This window comes from Etheostoma cragini, chromosome 16 (genome assembly GCF_013103735.1).
Source record: "Etheostoma cragini isolate CJK2018 chromosome 16, CSU_Ecrag_1.0, whole genome shotgun sequence".
NCBI classification, from domain to species: Eukaryota; Metazoa; Chordata; class Actinopteri; order Perciformes; family Percidae; genus Etheostoma; species Etheostoma cragini.
Genome location: NC_048422.1, coordinates 753,218 through 773,838, shown reverse-complemented (window position 1 = coordinate 773,838; position 20,621 = coordinate 753,218). Strand labels below are relative to the sequence as shown.

The 20,621-nt window shown below is 40.5% G+C and overlaps 1 protein-coding gene across 1 annotated transcript; it reads right to left on the bottom strand.

The window, feature by feature from the left end:
* Nucleotides 1-2,475: 2,475 nt before the first annotated feature.
* Nucleotides 2,476-19,479, bottom strand: LOC117959694 (thyrotropin receptor-like). Its single transcript, XM_034896972.1, has 11 exons — nt 19,231-19,479; nt 19,065-19,136; nt 13,246-13,320; nt 10,650-10,724; nt 10,433-10,507; nt 10,262-10,339; nt 7,831-7,899; nt 7,566-7,643; nt 7,226-7,414; nt 3,809-4,898; nt 2,476-2,754 (listed from the first exon to the last, which is right to left on the bottom strand). The coding sequence occupies exons 1-11, from the start codon at nt 19,392-19,394 to the stop codon at nt 2,476-2,478; spliced, it is 2,244 nt and encodes a 747-aa protein (XP_034752863.1). The 5' UTR covers nt 19,395-19,479.
* Nucleotides 19,480-20,621: the final 1,142 nt, after the last annotated feature.

Here is a 20,621-nt window from a genome sequence, read left to right as displayed (position 1 = left end):
CAATGAAAAAAAGGAATTGCTGAGAATCCTTTATGTTGAGGAGGGGAAAAAAAGGAATAGTCACTATTAAACTTTTATTTTCTATAAATTATTTGCCGTATAAAGACTTTGAAAATAAATGAAAAATTAAACTTTTATTTTAGTGATGTAGCAAATGCAGAGTTTTCTAAAAAAGACAAAAAATTACAAATGTGATCATGTCTTGTAGGTGAAGTGCCATACACTAGTATGTAGCAACAGTTCACGGTATGTTTCAGTGCAGAAAAAATATCAACGGTGCCTTTCTGTTTAGTATGCTTAAGGGATCTAAAACATTGCATACTGGGCCATATATTCATCTTAATCTTCCAGTTATCAATCCAAACTAACATGCTGGCTGCTTTTAACGTCCTGGAGCTGGAAGCGCCCACTGACAGGAGAGTTTGATATGAGATTTATACGAGGTGCATGCCACATCCTTGAATGCTGTGATGGAATATTGAGCAGTTTGTGTGGTTTCCATTCCAGCCATTTGACCCGATACTGCACTTCAACAACTGGACTCATGTGTATGACTAAACGATCGATCAGCTTATTAGCTGCATTTGATGAGTAATGGAAAAGATGTTAGAAATCATACTGGTTGTCTTCAACGCCGTCTAATTCAGAATCCTGCTGGTGAACAAATAGTGTAACTGTTAGATAAAGGTGCAATCACTAAAGTCTGGCTCTGTAGTGTTACTAATGCTCAGTTATATGCCTAACATAACCCCCATACAGTTTTCTTTTTAGTAAATTCAATATTGGGATTTGATTTACATATTTCAAGTTCACTAATTCTATGTTAAAGGTGTTGTATTGCACTTACAAAGCTCACAAAGGACAATGCCAGTCCCCATCCAGACCGACGCTCAGTCCTACATGTCATTCCCTCTATCTACCCTTTCAACTCTTAGGCTGTAAAAATCAATTATAGGCGTAAAATGGCCAAAAAATCTCAACAAAGACCCCATAAAACGGTCATTTAAACATCAGAGGCCTAAATATCCTAACTCACGAGAATGAGTCAAGCTCAATGTTGGATTCTACATTTCCCATACTGCTTAAAGTATCTTTTTATTAAAGTGAAGTTTCATTTCTTTCACCTTCACAGATTGCAAACGGACTCAGATAAAGTGGTGCCATCAAGGAAAACTACTAATATTAAGAACAGCAATGCACAACACATGAGGGCAAATGTGAAAAATGTGTTCGTAACATAAAGTCACAATTGTGACTTAATTCTGAGGATTGTGAATTAAAAGTTCAAAGTTAGAATTCTTTTCTCGAAATATTGAGTTTAACCTCAGAACTCAAATCCATTTACCTAATCCTATTCCATAGATTACTGATCACATCAAATAAAATTGCAAAAAATATCTACAAAGTGTGTCCTGAATATACAACTCATTTTGTCCTTCTTAAAGGCATCCATGCGGTCCTGAGCAATGCATTTTGGGGATTTAGGAACTTGCTAAATATGTATCCATGATGGCTACCTGCCTTAGATAGATAGATAGACATTTAATTTCTAAATTCAACTTGTTACAATTTCTTAAAGAATAAATGCATACACGCAGTAAGCATTTTTATTTTCAACTAACCCAGCTTGTATTCATGTGCAGTCTCATCGTATGTGAGATAAATGTCTGCTAATATAAACATATTTTATGAAATCTGCCAAAGACTGTCAACTGTTAAAGAGTACACACAAATAACCAATTTTGGTCTCTGTAATCAACCATGGTTTCTTAAAACATATGTAGAATCAACATATGAGTGTGTCTGTTGACAAAGACGTGCTGCTCCATGATTTGGGATTTAATGGTGGCAATTCTTTTGTATTTTATGGTAAAATTAATATTATTTATTTTTTGGGTGATTCTTGTTCATTCCCAGCATTCATTGCTAATTTATTTATATTTAAACAAACCAGATTTCACAGATGTTAAATATATATAGCCATTACGTCACATGGTTATTAGTACAAAATAGAAAATAAGTACTTAATATTTTGTCACTTGTATGCTTAACATAAGTCACAATGCATTGCTTTTAGGTCTAGGAGTGTCTTCAAATGATGTAAATACACCATGAAAACCTTCAGCGCTGTTGTTTCTTATTAAATATTAAATCACTTCTATGTTTTGTGTCTCACAGTGTCAACACATTTCTGATTTTAAAATGTTCCACCTTACCACTGAGGAATGCAATGAGAAGGAACCATGTGCGGCTGAATTGATAAAGAATTTATTGGTTTACATTTCATCAGAAATGTAAAGATTTGGAAAAGAGATTTTAACCTATTGGTATTATAGAAACACCTTAAGATACAATGATGTTAGCAACACTATCAGGTATTAACACTATCAATTCTAAAAGGCCTAGAAATACTGTGAAATGGCTAGACTGTGTTAATTGGTATTTACTAGGACATTTATTTATCAGTAAAAGTTATTATTCACATTTAAAAAGCAGTTTTGGTGTGTCTTGTTGTCCGGGAAATCTTGTACTTGTTCTCTTGATGTGGGGGCTGGACTGTGGGGCAGACGTTCTCTCTCTGTATATGTAGGGAGTAATACTAACGAGCTGGCTTCGATAGAGGTGTGCTTGCTGTTGGCACAGCCCCATCCGGCTCAGAAACATCAGGATGTCTCGGTGAAATGCCTTCGTCAGGATAGCATAAAAAAATGGGTGCGCACAAGAGTTGAGAGGGTAGAAAAGCACCAGCAGCACCTATGGAGAAATAAAGATCAGCCTTTATTTTAAACAGAAAATAACAATTGGATTAAATAATAATAATAATAATAATAATAATAATAATAATAATGGACACCTTACAGATAAAACAAGCAGAAATACAGTATAAAAAAGGCAAAGGCATTTAAATTAAAACATTTAAAATGTTGAGATGGGAAATGAAAAGAAAGCAATCTATCCATGATTTTGATGGAGAGGGGAGTCGTGGGGTAGGAATAGGTGGGTGCTATGATACGGATGGATATTTGAAGGGAGTTCCAAAGGAGAGGGGCCGAATGGATGAAGGCTCTCAACCCCATTGTTGACAGGCGGGCAGAAGGAGTGGAAAGCAGTTAGGAAGAGGAGGATTGGAGTGTTCAGGATGGAGTATAACGCTGAAGGAGTACAGAAAGGTACGGAAGAGTGAGATTGTGAAGGGCTTGGAAGTTGAGAAGAAGAATTTTAAAGTCAAAACAGTATTGGACTGTAATTTGTTCAGTGGGTGGGGTTCTGCATCTGAGTTTTGGACCAAGTGGAGTTTAAGGATGGACTTGTGGGGTAAACCAGAGAGGATGGAGTTAAAATAATCACTATGGGAAGTCACAAGAGCGTGGATGAGAGTAGCAGTATTATTGGGTGTTAGGGATGGACGAAGGCGGTGTAAGTAAGCAGACTGGTTGAGATGATTGAAGTGTGCTATCGAGGACAACACTGAGGAGGAAGAGGAGACTTTAGAATTGTTGAAGAAGAGTGAGAAATTGGGACATTTTGCTAGAGTGAATTTGGAGAATTTCAGTTTTGTTTCAGTTTAGTTTGAATAAGTAACGAGGGAATAAGTTTCTAACTTTATCTAAAGACTGGGAAGCCCAGGTGGAACATGGAAGTGGGTTTGGTGGACATGTAGCAGTGAAATTGAATATTGTATTTCCTGACAATATAACCAATTCTAAAAAGCAGGGGCCCAATGATTGAGCCCTGTGGAACACCACTGATGACTGGGGATGGTTGGGATTGAACGTTTTGAAGTTGAAGGTTCAAAAGGAAGTCTTACCTTGGAATCTGTGATAGTCATCAATGGTTGGTGGAGAACTGCAGACAAGCCATAGAAGGAAATGGGAGCCAGACACAGAAAGTTAGTGAAAATCAGAACAGCCATGCGTTTGGCCATGCTGGTATCACATCTGCTGGACTGGTGCTGGGGATTGTGCACCATACAGTAGATGTGGAGGTAACATAAACATACCACCATAAAAGCAATGACATTAACCATCAGGACAGAGACCACGTAGGCCCGGGCAACACTTGTCTCAGTTTCCATGGGTAAGCAGATGCTCACTTTCTGGTAACTGCTCACACCAACCAGCGGGAGCAGTGCTAGGATCACACAGAGCAACCAGCCGGCGAGCATCAGCACAGCTGCATGGCGTAACCTCATTTTTTTGTCTGGCCTCATTGCGTAGAAAATGGCATGCCAGCGCTGAATGCTGATTAAAGTCAATGTGTACACGGACAGCTCGCTGGCAAACACTGATAATGTCCCTGCTAGGTTGCAGCCACCTCCTGTTTGCCAGGCAATAGCATAGTGGTAATAATATGAGCGTGTGTAGAGGTCAACAGATGCAATGAGCACTAAGTATGTCCCCATACAAAAGTCCGCAAACGCCAGGTGACCCATGAGAAAACGGGTAACGGACAACTTCTGTCGACTAGTCAGTAGGATGAACATCACCAAGAAGTTGGCTGAAATGGCTAACAGACTGACCACCCAGACCAACACCCTCAGGAAGTCATGACTCATCACATCCTCACAGGGGTTCAGGGCATCAGGCAGGGGGGTGCACGAGAGTCCATGATTATCTGTGTGAGGTTCATCACACAGTGCAAAGTCAAAACCTTCATTGAGGTTCTCTGTAGGTAATTCCACATGAAACAAACCTTCATTTTGAGACAATTCAGTTGGGCAAACGTGGCTGTTGTGGTAATGATTGTGATTTCTGCTGACGGCAGATTGGAGACCAAAGCTGTCTTTCAGATCTTGGTAGATTTTGTGTCCCAGATACCTCTGAGAGAGAACGGTAGAGGATTCCTGCAGCTTTCCCAAAGCAGTCCGGGTCAGGTTGCAAATAACTGCCTCAGAGTGTCTTGAAAACAGATAATATGGATTAATAATCAAAGAAGGAACTACAACATTTTTTTAAGTGCTTGCTTATGTTGAAAATGATGATACAAAGTTTTTCCCCACCAGAAAGTCTTCAAATTATCAAAAGCTCTTGATAAAAAAGGAAAAAAAGCACTCAGTTGCTTGTAGTCACTTTGTTAATGACGTGTCAGACCTTCATCAGTTTTATTAAATGCTTATACAAATAGTTTTAAGCCTGCCAGTTCTAATATTAATCTCGATCATAAAACATTTGATTCGGCGCAAATGAACATTTTGAAAACGGCAAAAAGAAAAGGCACAAGACTGTTTACAGCTACTATCATAGATTTCAGTGGTAGCAACTAGCTGTGAATAAAATTACCATCGGAGTACATTGAAAAACTTCCCTTTTAAAGTACATTTTAAAGTGTACGATCAAACATTTTTGGATCGATCGACAGTCCTAATGTAAACCAAAAACACAAGTCAGAGGCCACAAACAGCAACTCCCTGTCGAACTAATTAAGGTCAATGAGCTCTTACAATTGTAAATTTTAAGCTGCAAGCAGCGATGGAAGGGCTCTCGCACCTTCCCCCATGTCGAGGTTACCGGCGGCTGTTGGTCAAAGCGGCTATGCGGTTGCCACTGTGCACAAAAATCAGACTTAGCTTCCTGTTGTTCCACTTCCTGTGTCAACAAGTCCCTATAGCAAAGTTTTCATCCACGTGTCAATCGAATCATCTGAAGTTCGGGAAAATAACTCCTGTGAATAAATCTGGTGAAAGTGTGTTTCCATCCAACGGCTTTAAAGCCGATAAAAACCTGTGGGGACGACGTCACATGACGCTGTTTTGCGATCAAATTGGTATATAGGATTGATTTTTTTCACGCCAACACATGATCAATATAGAACACATGTATCGCTTAAATCTGATGAGATTGAACGTGATTCCTTTGCATTGATATTCCATCAAAGTTTACTGCTGAGGCATTTTTCATTCAATATCACTTAATTCGGCCAAAAACGTGTAGATGGAAACATAGCTTTTGATAAAGAGTTCATCATAAATTACAAAATGGGGTATGGTGAGTCTGTGTCAACCGGTTCTTGAGTTAGAAATGGCTGAAAGTACAGGGCCGTTTGTGGTCAGCATAAGACATGCATTATGTTTCCCAATATCAAGAGTAGACTAAACAATGCACATTTCATGTACTGTTATTCAAATGTCTTTTTGTTTTTTATATAAGACTGATTTTCTGGACAAAGTGTATTTGTGTTACATCAACTTCCTGTTTGATGGCAAAAACAACACAATCTCACTCCAAACTCGTCAAATACCGACGCTTGGTAAGGACACCATGGTGTCACTTTTTAACGCTCTAGGTTGGGACCCCTTGACATCACTTTTTAACGGGTAGGGTAAAACTACTTTGGGATAGGAAAAGATTGTGTCAAAGATCTAAGTGTCAGGTGGAACAAGATCAGGACACACTGAAATGCAGCAAGTGTCACAGGTAACATTTCACGGGTAGAAGGAAAAATGGATTCAATAAAAATTTCAGCAAATTTAGGACGCTAGCTTGATGCCATCTGGGAAAAAGCTGAAGTTAAAGTGAGGAGGGCTTCTACAAATCGATAATGAACCCAAACACACCTTAGAATCCACGGTGGATTACATCAAGAGGCGTAAAGTGAAGGTTTTGCTATGGCCTTCACAATCTCGTGACCTCAACTTAATTGAAATCTATGGATAGACCTTAAAAGAACAGTGCATGACAGACAGCCCAGAAATATCAAAGAACCGGAACACTTTTGGAAGGAAGAATGTGCTTGGCTGGCTACAAGAACCGTTTCCAAGCTGTGATACTTGCCAAAGCGGGGTGGGGGGGGGGGTTCAAGGTATTAACTCAGCAGGCTGCCCAAACTTTTGCAGACGCCATTTTTTGATTTCTGTTATTTTTAAAGACGTTTTAATCTTTGTAAATAAAAATAAGATTGTGTACGAACATCCACACCAAAGGATTTCCAAAAGGTTTTGATATTACAATTAGAGCTCTCTGACCTTAATTAGTATGGTCGCCTGACAATGCACCTGCACCCTCTGATAGGTGTTTTTTATGTAAAGTTACCTGGTGAACGCCTGAGGACGGTAACATTGTTAATGAAGTGGCTACAAGTGATCAACAGCGCATATTATATTTATCAAAGTACCATGATTAAATATAAAATCATTACAAAAAAAGAAAATGGACCTGAGGGCTTGGGATGGAAAGGACAAATACTTGACATAAGGGAACCACAGTGGGGAAATATTTATCTTACTTACCCTGTCCATCTTTTCAACATTTTGAGACCACAACAATGGCTTGGGAAGGTCAATTCAGCACTCTGTAAATGGCGGAAGGCTCTCAAGGGGGGCAGGACTTTGAGGGCCCACGTGTTTTTAGCTTGGAGCTTTTCAATGGTCTCCATACCCATTGAAGGCAAAGAGCTAACTTTGGTTTCTGAAAGGTCTCTGGAAAGATAAAGAGTTCAGATTATTCATTTGGACACAAAGCTGAGTTTGTTCCAGTATCCAACCCTTAGCATGTGCTGCAGTTCCTCTATTTTTCCTAGACCCTAATTGTAATTGCTCTTCTATCTAATCATTCTGCACATTCACTCACAAGTACGTTGGGCCGCGAATCACGCCATAGAATGCAAACTCATCTATTCGTTCCAAATTCACATTCCTGTGAAGATACCTGAAGAATGGAGAATAGATTAGGGGTTAAAGTTGTGTGGCCCACAGTACTTTATTAAAACATTTTGTAGTCATTCAACCAGACAGGTTATTAACAGAGACCACAAAAGAAAGTATATACTTGTGTATAGTATGTACACATTATATATATAGTGTGTGTTTCACTGCAATAATTCAAAACTGCATACACTTCCTCCAGTGTGCTCCCATTGAAGGCATAGCGCTGGATCTCTTTCACTCCATTGCTATTCAGCAGTCTACAACAGGGAAAAACAGATTATCCTGTGGGCCTTCTATCACAATTTATTTTAATTAAAAGAGGAAAATTAGTTCCGTGGAAATTTGTGAAGGTTTGAAGTACCTGCTGTGGGGAAGTGGCACAACTACAATAACGTGTACTTATGTCATAGTAATAAAGAGACATACTTGTGTTTTTTGTTGTTGAATGCTTGAGTTTGACTTCATTTAAAGATGATGCAACAGTATAAAAATATACGTAGAAAAGTGTCATAATGTAGGTATTAACTATACATTAAATGATAACGCTTTAAATTATGTGAAAGATCTAAACGTATTCTCCTTAATTATTATAGTAGCTTCTGATGTCTTTAAATTATGTAAACGACGGAAAATGAGAGACAGTCACCAAAAGAAAAAGTAATTATGAAGTAGTTAAACACAAGGTGTGTTTGCCTTGTCATGGCCAAAAAGTGATGAGCGAAATTAAAGAAATGCTTTGAGTTTCATTTTCTAATTCATATAGCAAAAAATATTGTTTCTGTTGTCATTTTCAAGGCAACAGAATGCAGAATTGAATAGATGAGCAGAAATGTAGACTGCCAGGGTACCATGCTGAAACGGCTTTGGAACCCTACTCTGATGGGATTTTAGACATGGCTGAAAATGTCCCGTCATCTGCTGAAATCTCTGCACATATTACAGAAAAGGTAAGGAGTGCAAGATCATTCTTCTGCAAGAAATGTAAGATGTTGTGCTGAAAAGGGCTCAAGCTGGATAGGGATAGGGCTCTTCTGACACAACGCTGAGGGGAGCGTCCGATTCTGCAGTTAAGAGGAAATGAATGATGAAGGTTGAACTACCAACAATGTAAAGAACCCAGAACTTAAGTTTTTATAAGGTGCCAGCCTGAATTACTGAGCTTTATGGATTCATGTGAGGAATCAGCAGAGAGAATGGAGAGCCACTAAGCTAACGTTATGTCCCATGTGTTAGCCTAAAAGTGACATATGCTTCAGAGTCAGCATCCCACAGTTCCTCCATTCTCTCTGCTGACTTCTCGTGACTGTTTCCACTTTTATCTTCATAAAAGCTTAGTTTTTCAGGTTGGGGGCTTACAGAAACTTCAGCGTAGGTTATTTCCCCTGTTAGTGAATATCACCACCCAGCAGCGTTTAGACATGTCATTTATTCAATGAGTATGTTAACATGCACACCAATATTCCACTACTATTCTGAAATAATGACAATATTCAGAATTTGAAACGGCATATTCTGTTTGGATAAATGGCACGTTGAAACATTAAGAGGGTCGCTGTTTCGGTGGCGTTACGTTAAAAGACACTACACAGGGCGGGCTGAGACCGATCATGTGGATTCAAATTCTGAGTAGTGCATGGGAGGAAGAGGAGGGGGAAAACTGGAGAGACCAGGTGGGTCAGAGCAGGAGAAGACCACAGGAGGAGATGAAGAAATAAGTGAAAGAGAAGAGGGAATGGAAGAATTGACTGTGATGGAGGAAGAGGAGGCTGCAGATTCAGAGAGAGGGACAGAGGTGGAGGGTGATCAGGAGGAGGAAGATGAAGATGACAGCGAGGAAGATGAAGAGGCCAGTTGTAAGGCCCATTTGTTAAAATAAACAACAAGAATACATAGTAGTGCATTAACATAAAATGGTGATGTAGTTAATTGTGACATAATCAATAACAATAGCCAGGATCTTGACTTTGAAGTACATGCAACAGTGTAGCCAATGGTTACACTTTTACTCCATACACACCAACTGCCTTGTGATAATTTCACATTTTTAGCATATTAGAAATAATCTCTGCTTTTAAGTTAATGCTCCCTAGCTGTCCGCTTTATGTCACTGTTGCAGTATTTGATTGGCTATATATTGAAACACTAAATACTTACTGTGTAGCCACCAAGTTCTGTGAAATATTCATTATAAAAAGTTCTGTTAAACATCTAAATGCATTTTATGAATGTGGAGGTTATTGTAAATATATCTATCTCCACTGAGCCATGCAGACACCTGATTGGTTATCATGGATGTACAGGCTACACACGCTTGTGTAGCCTTTGCGACTTTGCAATTGTTGCTTTAGGTTCGGGGGGGTCTGTTGGCACATGGACTTGTTAACCCGGCCGTGCCACCTCTGCTTTGTAAACTTTGTAAAAAATCCTATTTTGCACCGCTACATGTAAACGGGAATCTTAGTGGAATGTTCATTTCATTAGCAATGGAGACAGCTTAGTCGGAATGTTGTCTTTTTCGGAATAATGGCAAAAACCGGATTAGCATGTGCATGTAAACGTAGTCATTGCCAATGAGTCTAAGATGACATAAGTCACTGTTGAACTATCAACCCTACTTACATGGTAAGAGCATTCTCAGATATTCCGGTGAAAGAATTAGCAGGTATAACTTGTATGAAGACGTTGTCCACTATCTCCCTGTCAGAAAGGTAGAAACAGGAAATATTTGACACCAGTTCCATTTTAGCAAACAAAAGTCATTCCAGTTATGCATATGTAAATGCTACGTACAAAACGAAATCCTCCTGGCTGGACTGAATATATTGGAGCCCAGGAAAGGAGGCGAGACCTGTGTTGGTGATCCCACTGTATGGAGACAGCAGGAAACGGGAACAGCACTGCATCAGAAAAGTTAGCCACTGTTATGGGGATATAGGATAATGTGATATGTGATATGTGATATGATACAAGGAGAAAATAAATGAGCAAAGGAAAGTTTGTTACTTACAGGTACTTTAAATTAGGTAGATCTTTAAACGCCTCTTGGTCAATGTATGACAGCGTTTTAATACCAGTTAGTTGTCTGGTGGACACACACGATACAGACAGACAAACACACACACACATACACACACACACACCAGACTTTACAATCTTGTATTTTTGACTCAAACATTTGACTTACAGTTTAAATGATTCTTGATCTCTTTTAATATTATTTTTTGTCACATTTTAAAACTTTTTTTGATAGTTGAATGGTAACACAGCTGTTGTCAATATAAAAAATAAGATTTGACAGTTATATCTGAAGGGAAAAAGGAAACTTTGGCATTGAAACGCTTGGAAAAAGTTGCATTGGCAATTAAATAGGTAATGGCACTGAAAACTGTTTCACGGAAATAAAAAATTGGTTTATTCTATTTTAATCAGAAATGCAAGTATTAACTACAAAAATACAAAAATGGCTTCTTGGGGGGGAATCATATGGGATGGTGGAGGGGGGGCTTGCAAACAAATGTCTATTTTTGTTCCTTCTGTTCGTGATCATTTGCCAATTTTGTGATTTTATGAATATAATTATTGTTCATTTGCATGTAAATCTTTTTGCAGCCCAACCTCCATTGAATTACAACTTTTCACTTTATTCTATTTTAATATTTCCTTATGAATTCTGATGTTTTCCTTGATAATCTTCCGTTTTCTTTCTCTCCATATCACCATAGACTGTAAAACCAAAAATTGACATAGCTGCTGGGTTAAACCTGCATTCTGTCTCATGGCGAGCAGGAGGAAACTCCACTGGTTGCAGAAAAACATCCAACTCTTTGGAAATTATTGGGGAAGTGAGCCTGGCAACCTTCTCTCTATGTTTTCAAGTCTGCTTTAAGACATATCCACGGCACTGTGTACATTAAAATACCTGAACGTGTTTTGGGGTGTCGTCCAGGTTTCATTTGTTCTTCTCATGGTGTGTTTTCTTAATCCTAATCTCATTTCAGTTAAGTTAATTTGAACATTTTAGTAGGCAAAAATGTCATGTTTAGCGTTTGGCAGTACAGTGCCAACCAAACTTGCTTGCCTTAGCGTCACCTGATAACCTAAGGGAAACTCTGCTGATTTTCATTTTCTGAATTTGGATTTTCACATTATTATTAATATTACAAGGTTAGTCTACGATCAATTTATGAATATATCAAGGGTTAAAGGACTGATGTCTCAGCAGGATTCGGAGATCCTTGTCCATGCGTTTATTTTCATTAGTCTGGATCAGTTCGTCCACTGGATAACCGCCTGAACATCCAGGGCATTCTGGTTGGGGATGAACCCATCTAACAATGTGTTGTGTATGATTTGTCAGGTAATAGTAGAAAAGCAAAGTGATGAGTTCTGTTCTGCAGAATCCAATGCATCTTCTGAAAGCGTGAGTCTAGTGGGCGTGTTCCAGTTTAGTGTTATTAGAGATTTTCTTGTTTCTTTTAGCGACAGTGAGGGATCCTGTAATTACCATAAAATATCATCAGCATATACACTAATCTTGTGTTGGAGGTTTATGGTGTGAACTCCTTTATTGTAATATTTCGCAAAAACTTGAAATGTTCCATACATTTATCATACATTACATTTATTTGTATTTATATGTATTTGTATTTATACTAATTTTCAAGGAAATGATTATGGGAAAAGACTCGATCCATCCGTTACTACCAGTTGGCCTTCTGATATGCAGATTCTATGTAAATCACTCTCGTTTCCCCCTCCACGCAAAAACAGTGATAGAAAGTCCTTTAAAAAACTATCAGCATAAAAAAAATTGTCACTGAAAAAAGAGTGACCTCAAGAAAAAGTGTAGTTTTTATTACATTACACATATTAATGTGTTATTTTAGTGGAACTTGTTTCAGTGCCAATACAACTTCTTACTGATTTAATGCTGACTGCAGTGGGCATTAACAAGGCCTGGTGAGTCTAAATGACATGCCCCCGCCCCCATCCTAAACTTTTATCCCTGTTCATTGCACATATTCTCTAGAATATGGGAACTTTTGATCAGTATTTGTGCACATCCTGGACAAACCTGTACAGCTTTCCAACTGTAAAACCTGTTATATTTTACATTTTTAGTATTGTTACAGTATTTTATTTTTTCTATTCTATATTTATGCTCTAGACTGTTACAGTACTTTGCTTTCATTTTCCTAGCTGATTCATGAATAATGTCTTAATGTGTCCCCCTGAACACCGGGACCTGATGCAGAAATTGTTGGATCCACAAATTGTGTGGTCATTTTTATTTTTCTCTCTCTGCTATTGTTCTGCCTACTAATTTTGGTGCAATGAGAACATTTTCCGGATTCTTCATTGCAATATGATTAAAAAATGGGCAAACTGCACTCAGCTTAAAATTTTATGGGTGTGTTAGTGCCGTATTATCATCAGCACATTATCTTTTGTAAATTGGACCTTGAAACGAAGCAGATCGTCATTCCACGTGGATTTGCTTGCAAATTTGCTTTGTGAATTTGTACATTTGCGTTTTAATGGTGACATAGACGGGATGCTCCTTTGTGATTACAATCAAGTTCCAATGCTCAAAGGTTACATACATGTGGGTGAGTCTGGACAGGTTGTGGAAAGAATGCCTCTCAAGATGTTTTATGGTATCATCATCAGAGATGTATCTGACAACAAAAAACAAACATAGAGATTAAAAATATAGTTAGATTTGCAGTGGTTTGCTAACCTGTCAGTGTCTTCTTTAGTTCATCTCTGAAGTTCTTCACTGATGTTGCATTTCCCCCATTGGTAACATCCGGATCGACCCAGCTCAGGTCAAACTGTGGATCCAGCATGGTAGCCAAAAAGTACAGATCCAATATCTATGGTCATGTTTGTTTTTAAGATCCCAGAGAATCTTTTCACCAAAGCCTGCCAGACGGCCTTGACTAATGGCCGGCACTGATTCCAGGGTACAAGCGTCCGAAAAGGGTTTCCTCAGGAGGGGGGCTGGCGTCTCCCTTTGAGGTAGGGTGAGAAGCTCAGTCATCCGAGAGGAGCTCGGAGTAGAGCCGCTGCTCCTTCGCGACAAAAGGAGCCAGTTGAGGTGGTTTGGGCATCTGGTACGGATGTCTCCTGGGCGCCTCCCTAGTTAAGACCCAGGACTAGGTGGAAGGATTATATATCCAACCGGGCCTGGGAACGCCTCGGGATCCCCCAGTCGGAGCTGGTTGATGTGGCTTGGGAAAGGGAAGTTTGGGGTGCCCTGCTGGAGCTACTGCCCCTGAGACCTGATACCGGATAGGCGGATTAAGATGGATGGATGGATGATTTCACGTCTCCTCCATCTTGAGAATATGTTTATTTAAGACCAGGACAGTTGGAACCACCATGCTAATGGTTACTGATTTCTCTCGTCTGTCAGGTCTGTTGCATCTGAGAATGGTGCAAGACCTGCACTCAGTTCCTTCAGCTGGTTCCACTCATAAGCTCCAAACACCACATCCTTGTATTCAGTTCTGCACATTCCCTCCACTGCTTTGTGGTCTAGACCTGAGGGCCTGTACTTGTTTGACAGTGCTGTTCCAGCTTTGTTTTCAGCTGGAATAGTCTTATTAGTGTCAAAAATAGTCTCAAACTTGTCCCTGAATTGTAAGCTACTATGTAGCAGAGTTGTGAACCGTGATGTCTAGGCTGTGGTGCAGGAGACAGCCCTAGCCTCCCTTATGCTGTCATTCACAACTAACTGCAGAGAGGGGCAAAGCAGGAAAGACGTTCACCTGATAACCAGGGTAATACTGGGCCTTCCACTGAATCCATGTCCACCCACCAGACTCGCATCGTCACAGTCACTGTCATCAGACTGCTGCTGTGGCATAACAGCTGGGAAAGTGTATTTCATATTTGCAGCATTGTCTGTGATGATGTAACGGATATGAGATTCCTCTGTGGCAAAAGCAATTTGCTCGCCGTTATGTCTGCCTGTAATGCTAACACAATCCAGCAAGTAGGATACAAGTGCTAAAGAATCCTTTGATTTGTAGCACACATGGGTAGTCACTCCAAGAAAGGAGCGAAGCCTGCAATCAGACCAGAGATCAGTTCTGAATCACACAGACGACTGGGTCTTCAGCTCCTCCAAAACAGTTAACTTGACCTTCTTTACCAACACTGGTATCCGTTTCTCAGAAATTGTTCTTCTAGAGATGGATGTGTACTTACTATCCATAACTTCAAGAAAGTGTTTAAAGTGTCCATTTTCCACAAGTGACAGAGGCCGACAACACGCAATTATTAAATATTGATGGCTTCACTGATGGCTTGTTGCTTTGGCGAATGTAGGCTGTAGACCTGCAATTTATAGGTAAAATATGTCATAGTTTGCTGTGCCAAATCTGTATGTTTCCCACCTTGTACTCAAAGAACCTAAAATTCAGAGAGGAGGTTTAAGTAAGATATCTGGTCAAATGAACATTATTCACATTAAAAATGTTCAAAAGGTCAACGTTAAGGTTCTTGCATGGTCATTGATTGCCCCCTTGTGGACAAATAAAATAGACTGTAGGTATTGTTTTTGCACCACTACAGAGTTAAGTACCAATTAAGGCATTGACCAATCAGAAAAGGCTGTAACCGGTTGTATCCAGTATTCCCACCTCTATCACTGTCATGTGTCCATGAGACTATAAGTAAATTATTCAATTAAATTTAAATTAAATTTTATTAAAGCATCAATTCATAACAAAAGTTATCTTGAGACACTTTACAGATAGAGCAGGTCTAGACCACTCTATAATTTACAAGGACCCAACAATTCTAGTAGTTCCCTCCAGACCAAGTGCCAGTGCAACAGTGGTAAGGAAAAACTCTTTTTAGGCAGAAACCTGGGAGAGACCCAGGATCTTGGTAGGTGTAGTCTGACGGGCAGGTTGGGGTTGAGATGAAGAGTGGCCATAACAACCACAGTAAAAGATAATGGAACAGTGACTAGAAATGGTAGTTTGTTGTAGTTGATGACAGAGCTGGGCACGGCCTTAAGGCACTGCAGAGTGTAGCGGGATGTAACAGGGAACCGCAGAACATGTAGCAGGACCACGGCGACAGCTGCAACCAGGGTTCTGGAGCCTCCCTGATCCAAGGAAACATGCTGGGGGAAAAAGAAAATAAGGACTCCGGGGAATGACCCCCCAGAGCTAGGTTAGTACCTAGGTTAGTACCTAGGTTAGTAACAAGCATTTCTGGGACATGGATGCACACAAATGGAAAGCTAAAGAAGAGAGGAGCTCAGTGTGTCAAAGGAAGTCCCGGCAGTCTAAAACTATTACACCAGAACTAAGAGAGACATGTTAAAGAGAGGAGCCTGGTTGGGCTAGAACTCTCCCTTGCCGGATCGGGCTGTAGTTGCCCTGTCTGCCCTCCCTTGTATCATTGATTATATGGTGAATTAATCTGACGACTATGAAGTGAAGCAGAGAAGAGAAGGGGTGCTGTGTCTGCAGCTATACACCCTCCCCCGCCGGTCTAGGCAGAAGCTGTGACTCCTCACTCCCTAACTAAAAGATTTATCAAAGAAGAGAGTTTACTCTTAAAAGTGGTGACGGTGTCTGCCTCCCGAATCGGGGAGGATTAAAGGCACAATGGTACCATCTTGAACAGACTGTCAAAGGGGCCCAAAAAAAAACAAGTTAAGAGTACAGTAGCTACAAAATTCAAGACCATTTGACAAAATAATAACAAAATAGAAAATAAACCAAATAAATATATGTATAAATGACAACAACACAAGCCCATCATACACGTCTCTCCCCAGCACAAACCTTCCTAGGAGCCCTAAAGAAAGCTTAGGTGCTGTACCCATTTTCTAGACATACAATGTGGCAAATTGTTGATATAACAATTTTTTAAACGCCACCAGCCTAGCCATTTCACACGCCCATTTTTGGATTGACGGCACCCTTTTAATCCTCCATCCTCTTAAAATATATATTTTTTAAGTTTGGCTGTCAGTAAACCAGTCTGGACCCAGGTTCCTATGTGCTTATCCATCCTGGTTACGTCCGACCCATCTCCCGGGAAAAATAATCTGGAACCTGTGTCCCTGAAATCTGACATAAATTAGAATGTATCCCAGTCCAAAATCTTCGGACCATTTCATGTTAACAGACTAGCTAGCGTTTGCTAACACTGGGAAATGTATCAGCCAAATGTCCAGTGTTGGGCAAGTTACTTCTAATTTAGGATTCTGAATCTCTTTCTCATGGAGCTTTTCCCAAGACTCCTTGAACTTGTTATGCTTCATCTGTGTGGCTTGGAGAAGTCTGGAAGTAGCATTATGGTGTTACTCTGCCAGGTTAGCTTTACCTTGCTTCTTGCTTCATGCAGTACCAGTTCTCTTTCTGAAGATCTCAGTAATTTTGCCAGAACGGTCCTGGGTCTGTTTCCAGCTGGGGCCACCGGCCGGCGGTTCTGTGTACACGCTCAGCCTCACATTGTCTCTAAATCCCCTGCAGTTCCTGAATCCACTCACCTAAAAACTTCCCTATATCTTCTCCTTCATTACCCTCGGGAATGCCCACAAAACTGTCATTGAGTCACTTGTTCTGTGTAAACTTTGAACAAAGCCTGTCACATCTGTTTTCATTTGTTATGATGAATCTGTATGATAAATTGTTTACCTTCCTACCTTGGTGCCTGCTTATCTAGTCATACGTCATTGAAGTGAACAGAGCTACCGATGAGGCGACCTTCCTTTAAGAAGGTGGTACTATCTGCAGTGAAAAACAAAATAGAAAAAAGGATCTAGTACCAAAAGTGAGTTGGGTTGAGCCAAGCCAAACCACGCATTGGAAAAGAGTGGAAGTTAAGTTCATGGAGCCGATCTGTGGGGAGTACAACAGAGTCTGGAGAGGGTCCCGTTGCTGTGGAAGACTTCCTGCCTGGTTCCTTTACTTTTTTCATAATCTTTATGTTTCTTTTGATGTCAAATAGCCTAATTGTGACAAAATAAATATGCCAGGGACACAAAAATCACCCACAAGCAGCAATTATGCTACACAATAATGTGGATATTCAGCTTTAAATATTGAAGCAATACTTAGTTAATGGTAGGTAAATTATCACTTTCAGCATTCTTAAAATCTAAACCCTAACTTTCAGGTTGTGGTCCCACAATGGCAATTAATCCTTAAAGGTATAATATAAATAATTACTGAGTAATTACAGGTAAGGCTAGCTAAACATGCAAGCATTGGCATGTCCTTTTTGCAAGGAAATATCCAACTTCTTCTTTTGGTGTAGTTATTGGGTATTTTGTTTGAATTAGAGACATAGTACTAGATAAACTAATTAATGTATTTTCCAGTTTTTTACCCTAACTGGTTGCAATGTTGCTGAGTAGTGGACAAAAAGTAAATGGACGGCATTTATGCAGCCCTTTTTCTAGTCTTAACAACCACTGAAAGCACTCTACAGCACACACACACACACACACACACACACACACACACACGATTGGTAGACGACCGCTTTACGTTCTGAGCCACAGCCACACAAATGACCAGGTAGTGAGGAATTTAAAGGGTTCCTATTGGTGCAGGTTTTGCAACGACAAGGGCAGAGTCCAACTAAAAATATATATAAACACTGGGGAGGGTCTAAAAGATCCAAATATAGGATTCAGATCCCCCAATAACTATTGTACTGTTACCAACTGAGGCCAGGGTACAGAGTTTGATTGACAGCTTTCAAGTCATGTGTTTACGTTATAGTGCATCTAGCAGCTGCAGTGATTATGGGAGCAAAGGGAAGGTGAAGACGAGGAACATCCATGTAGGAAGGAGGTTAGGGTGGATGCGTGGGTCAACAAAACATCAGAGACTGCTGTTTGTTTCACGTTACCAACCGGCAGGCTGTTATAAGCTAGACAATGATAGTTCTCACACAAGGTCGCTGTGTAGTCACGCCTAAACTCGCCCCCTGCCTCATCATCTGTTCAAAAATGAATGGGACCATGATTTACTAAATGAAAATCATGCTGAGTTGAAGAAGGTAGCGATTGAGATCATAAACACATTATGAAAATGTTTACTGAGGTGGTAATTCAAGGTGTCATTCTCTCAGACTCGTATGCAAAAACTTCATTTTGAAACCAGTGAAGGATTTTTTTTGTTATAACTTTGGTGGGTTTTGCCATCCTAGATTGTCTTGATCCCATGTTTCGTTTTGCTTTTGAAGCATAAAAAGTATTATAGAAGTCTTTATGTCTTTGTACAGTGATTGGGATTTTAGTCTACAGTCGGTCAGGACTTCCAGTGTGCTGTTCAGCATGTTGTGCAGCCTGGGTGGAGGTATGAGGGCTTTCTTTGGTAAGTGGCATTCTCTGTTTTTGCCAATTAGCCGGGTTTGAAAGGAAAGGGTTAGAAACTCTTACATGTGAGAAATGTTGACCAAACTGGCGAATGCATTCTGGGGGATAGAAGAAAGTTTGGTCCCCACAAGCCACCTGAAACAAAAATAAACAGTATTGGGACCTTTTGATCTAAATTCAACATAAAGTCACAAACGAAAATCAGAGTTGAAAGAACGTGGTTACTTACACCTCATGTGTGCTGGAATGGAAAACTGGCATGACCTCAGCTCCAAAACAGGACACACTGTAGACGTCCCAGTCACACTGGCAAGGAGTTGGACAATATTCCAGAAGGAGAGTGACCTCGACGGTGCTGATGATGAAAAAGAGGATATTCAAGTCAAGCTTCATTGTAAGAGTGGGGATTCAGTGGTGGAGCCTCCCAGGTTACGCTGAAGTGAGAGAGCTTTAGACGCTGGGCTGTCCTGGATTCTGGCCAATAGTGGAGGTCTATTAAGATGACAACTGCCACTTCTGGTCGAGACCTTCAAAATAAAAATCTAGTTGACATGTGTTAACTTGCACAGTATTTTTATTTCACCTTTATTAAACAGGGAAAGATCACACTGAGATACAGGTCTCTTTTACAGCTGAGACCTGTGTAAAAAATTGTAATTTCAACATCTGTGTACTCACGTTGAATTAAATAGCTAGTGTACCCGAGTTGGTTCCTCGCAAAAACACTTGACACTGCCAGTAAAGTAATCCCAACTGGTCATGCCTAAAGCTGCCATGCTAACCCTGCTAACAGCTAATGTTACCGGAAGAGCAGAAGTTTTTCTACCTTTCGTTTAAAAAAAAAAAAAATCTCGTCCACGCAAAAGGTGTGTCAGCCAAGACAGCCCCTCCACACCCAGAGCTTTCAGCATTTCTGGATGAATCTCATCAATCCCGGGGCTTTGCCGCTGTGGAGTTGTTTGACTACCTCAGCAACCTCCACCAGGAAAACCGACGCCAATCCCCCATCATCCTCCAGCTCTGCATCTACCACAGAGGATGTGTCAGCTGGATTTAGGAGTTCCTCAAAGTGCTCCTTCCACCACCCCAATACCTCCTCAGTTGAGGTCACCTGCGTCCCATCCTTACTGTCCACAGCTTGGATGGTTCCCCGCTTCCCCCTCCAGAGGTGGCGAAGGATTTTCCAGAAGCACCTTGGTGCCGACCGAAAGTCCTTCTCCAGCTCTTCTCCGAACTTCTCCCACACCCGCTGCTTTGCCTCTGTCACGGCAGAGGCTGCAGCCCTTCGGGCTGTAAGGTACCTTGCAACTAATAGCAAATCCTGGAAAGAGTCTTCAGTCGGACGGCTTCTCTGTCCACCGGTGTCTACCAGACTGTTTGTGGGTTACCGCCCCTCAAGGTACCTAAGACCAGAGCCCCCCACCACAGCTTCAGCAATGGAAACATTGTCCACTCAGGTTCAATGCCCCCAGCCTCCACAGGAATGCCCGAAAACAAGGACAAGGGCCTCCTCCAGACGTTCCCAATTGACCCGCACTACGCGTTTGGGCTTACCAGGTCTGTCCAGAGTCTTCCCCCACCCTCTGACCCAACTCACCACCAGATGGTGATCAATTGACA

Coding starts and splice junctions, on each gene's coding strand:
- LOC117959694 (XM_034896972.1), bottom strand. CDS start 19,394: ATGAAGCTTGACTTGAATATCCTCTTTTTCATCATCAGCACCGTCGAG. Junction 19,137..19,230: donor CATTCCAGCACACATGAGGT/GTAAGTAACCAC, acceptor TTTTTGTTTCAG/GTGGCTTGTGGGGACCAAAC. Junction 10,508..10,649: donor CTACCTAATTTAAAGTACCT/GTAAGTAACAAA, acceptor GTCTCCATACAG/TGGGATCACCAACACAGGTC.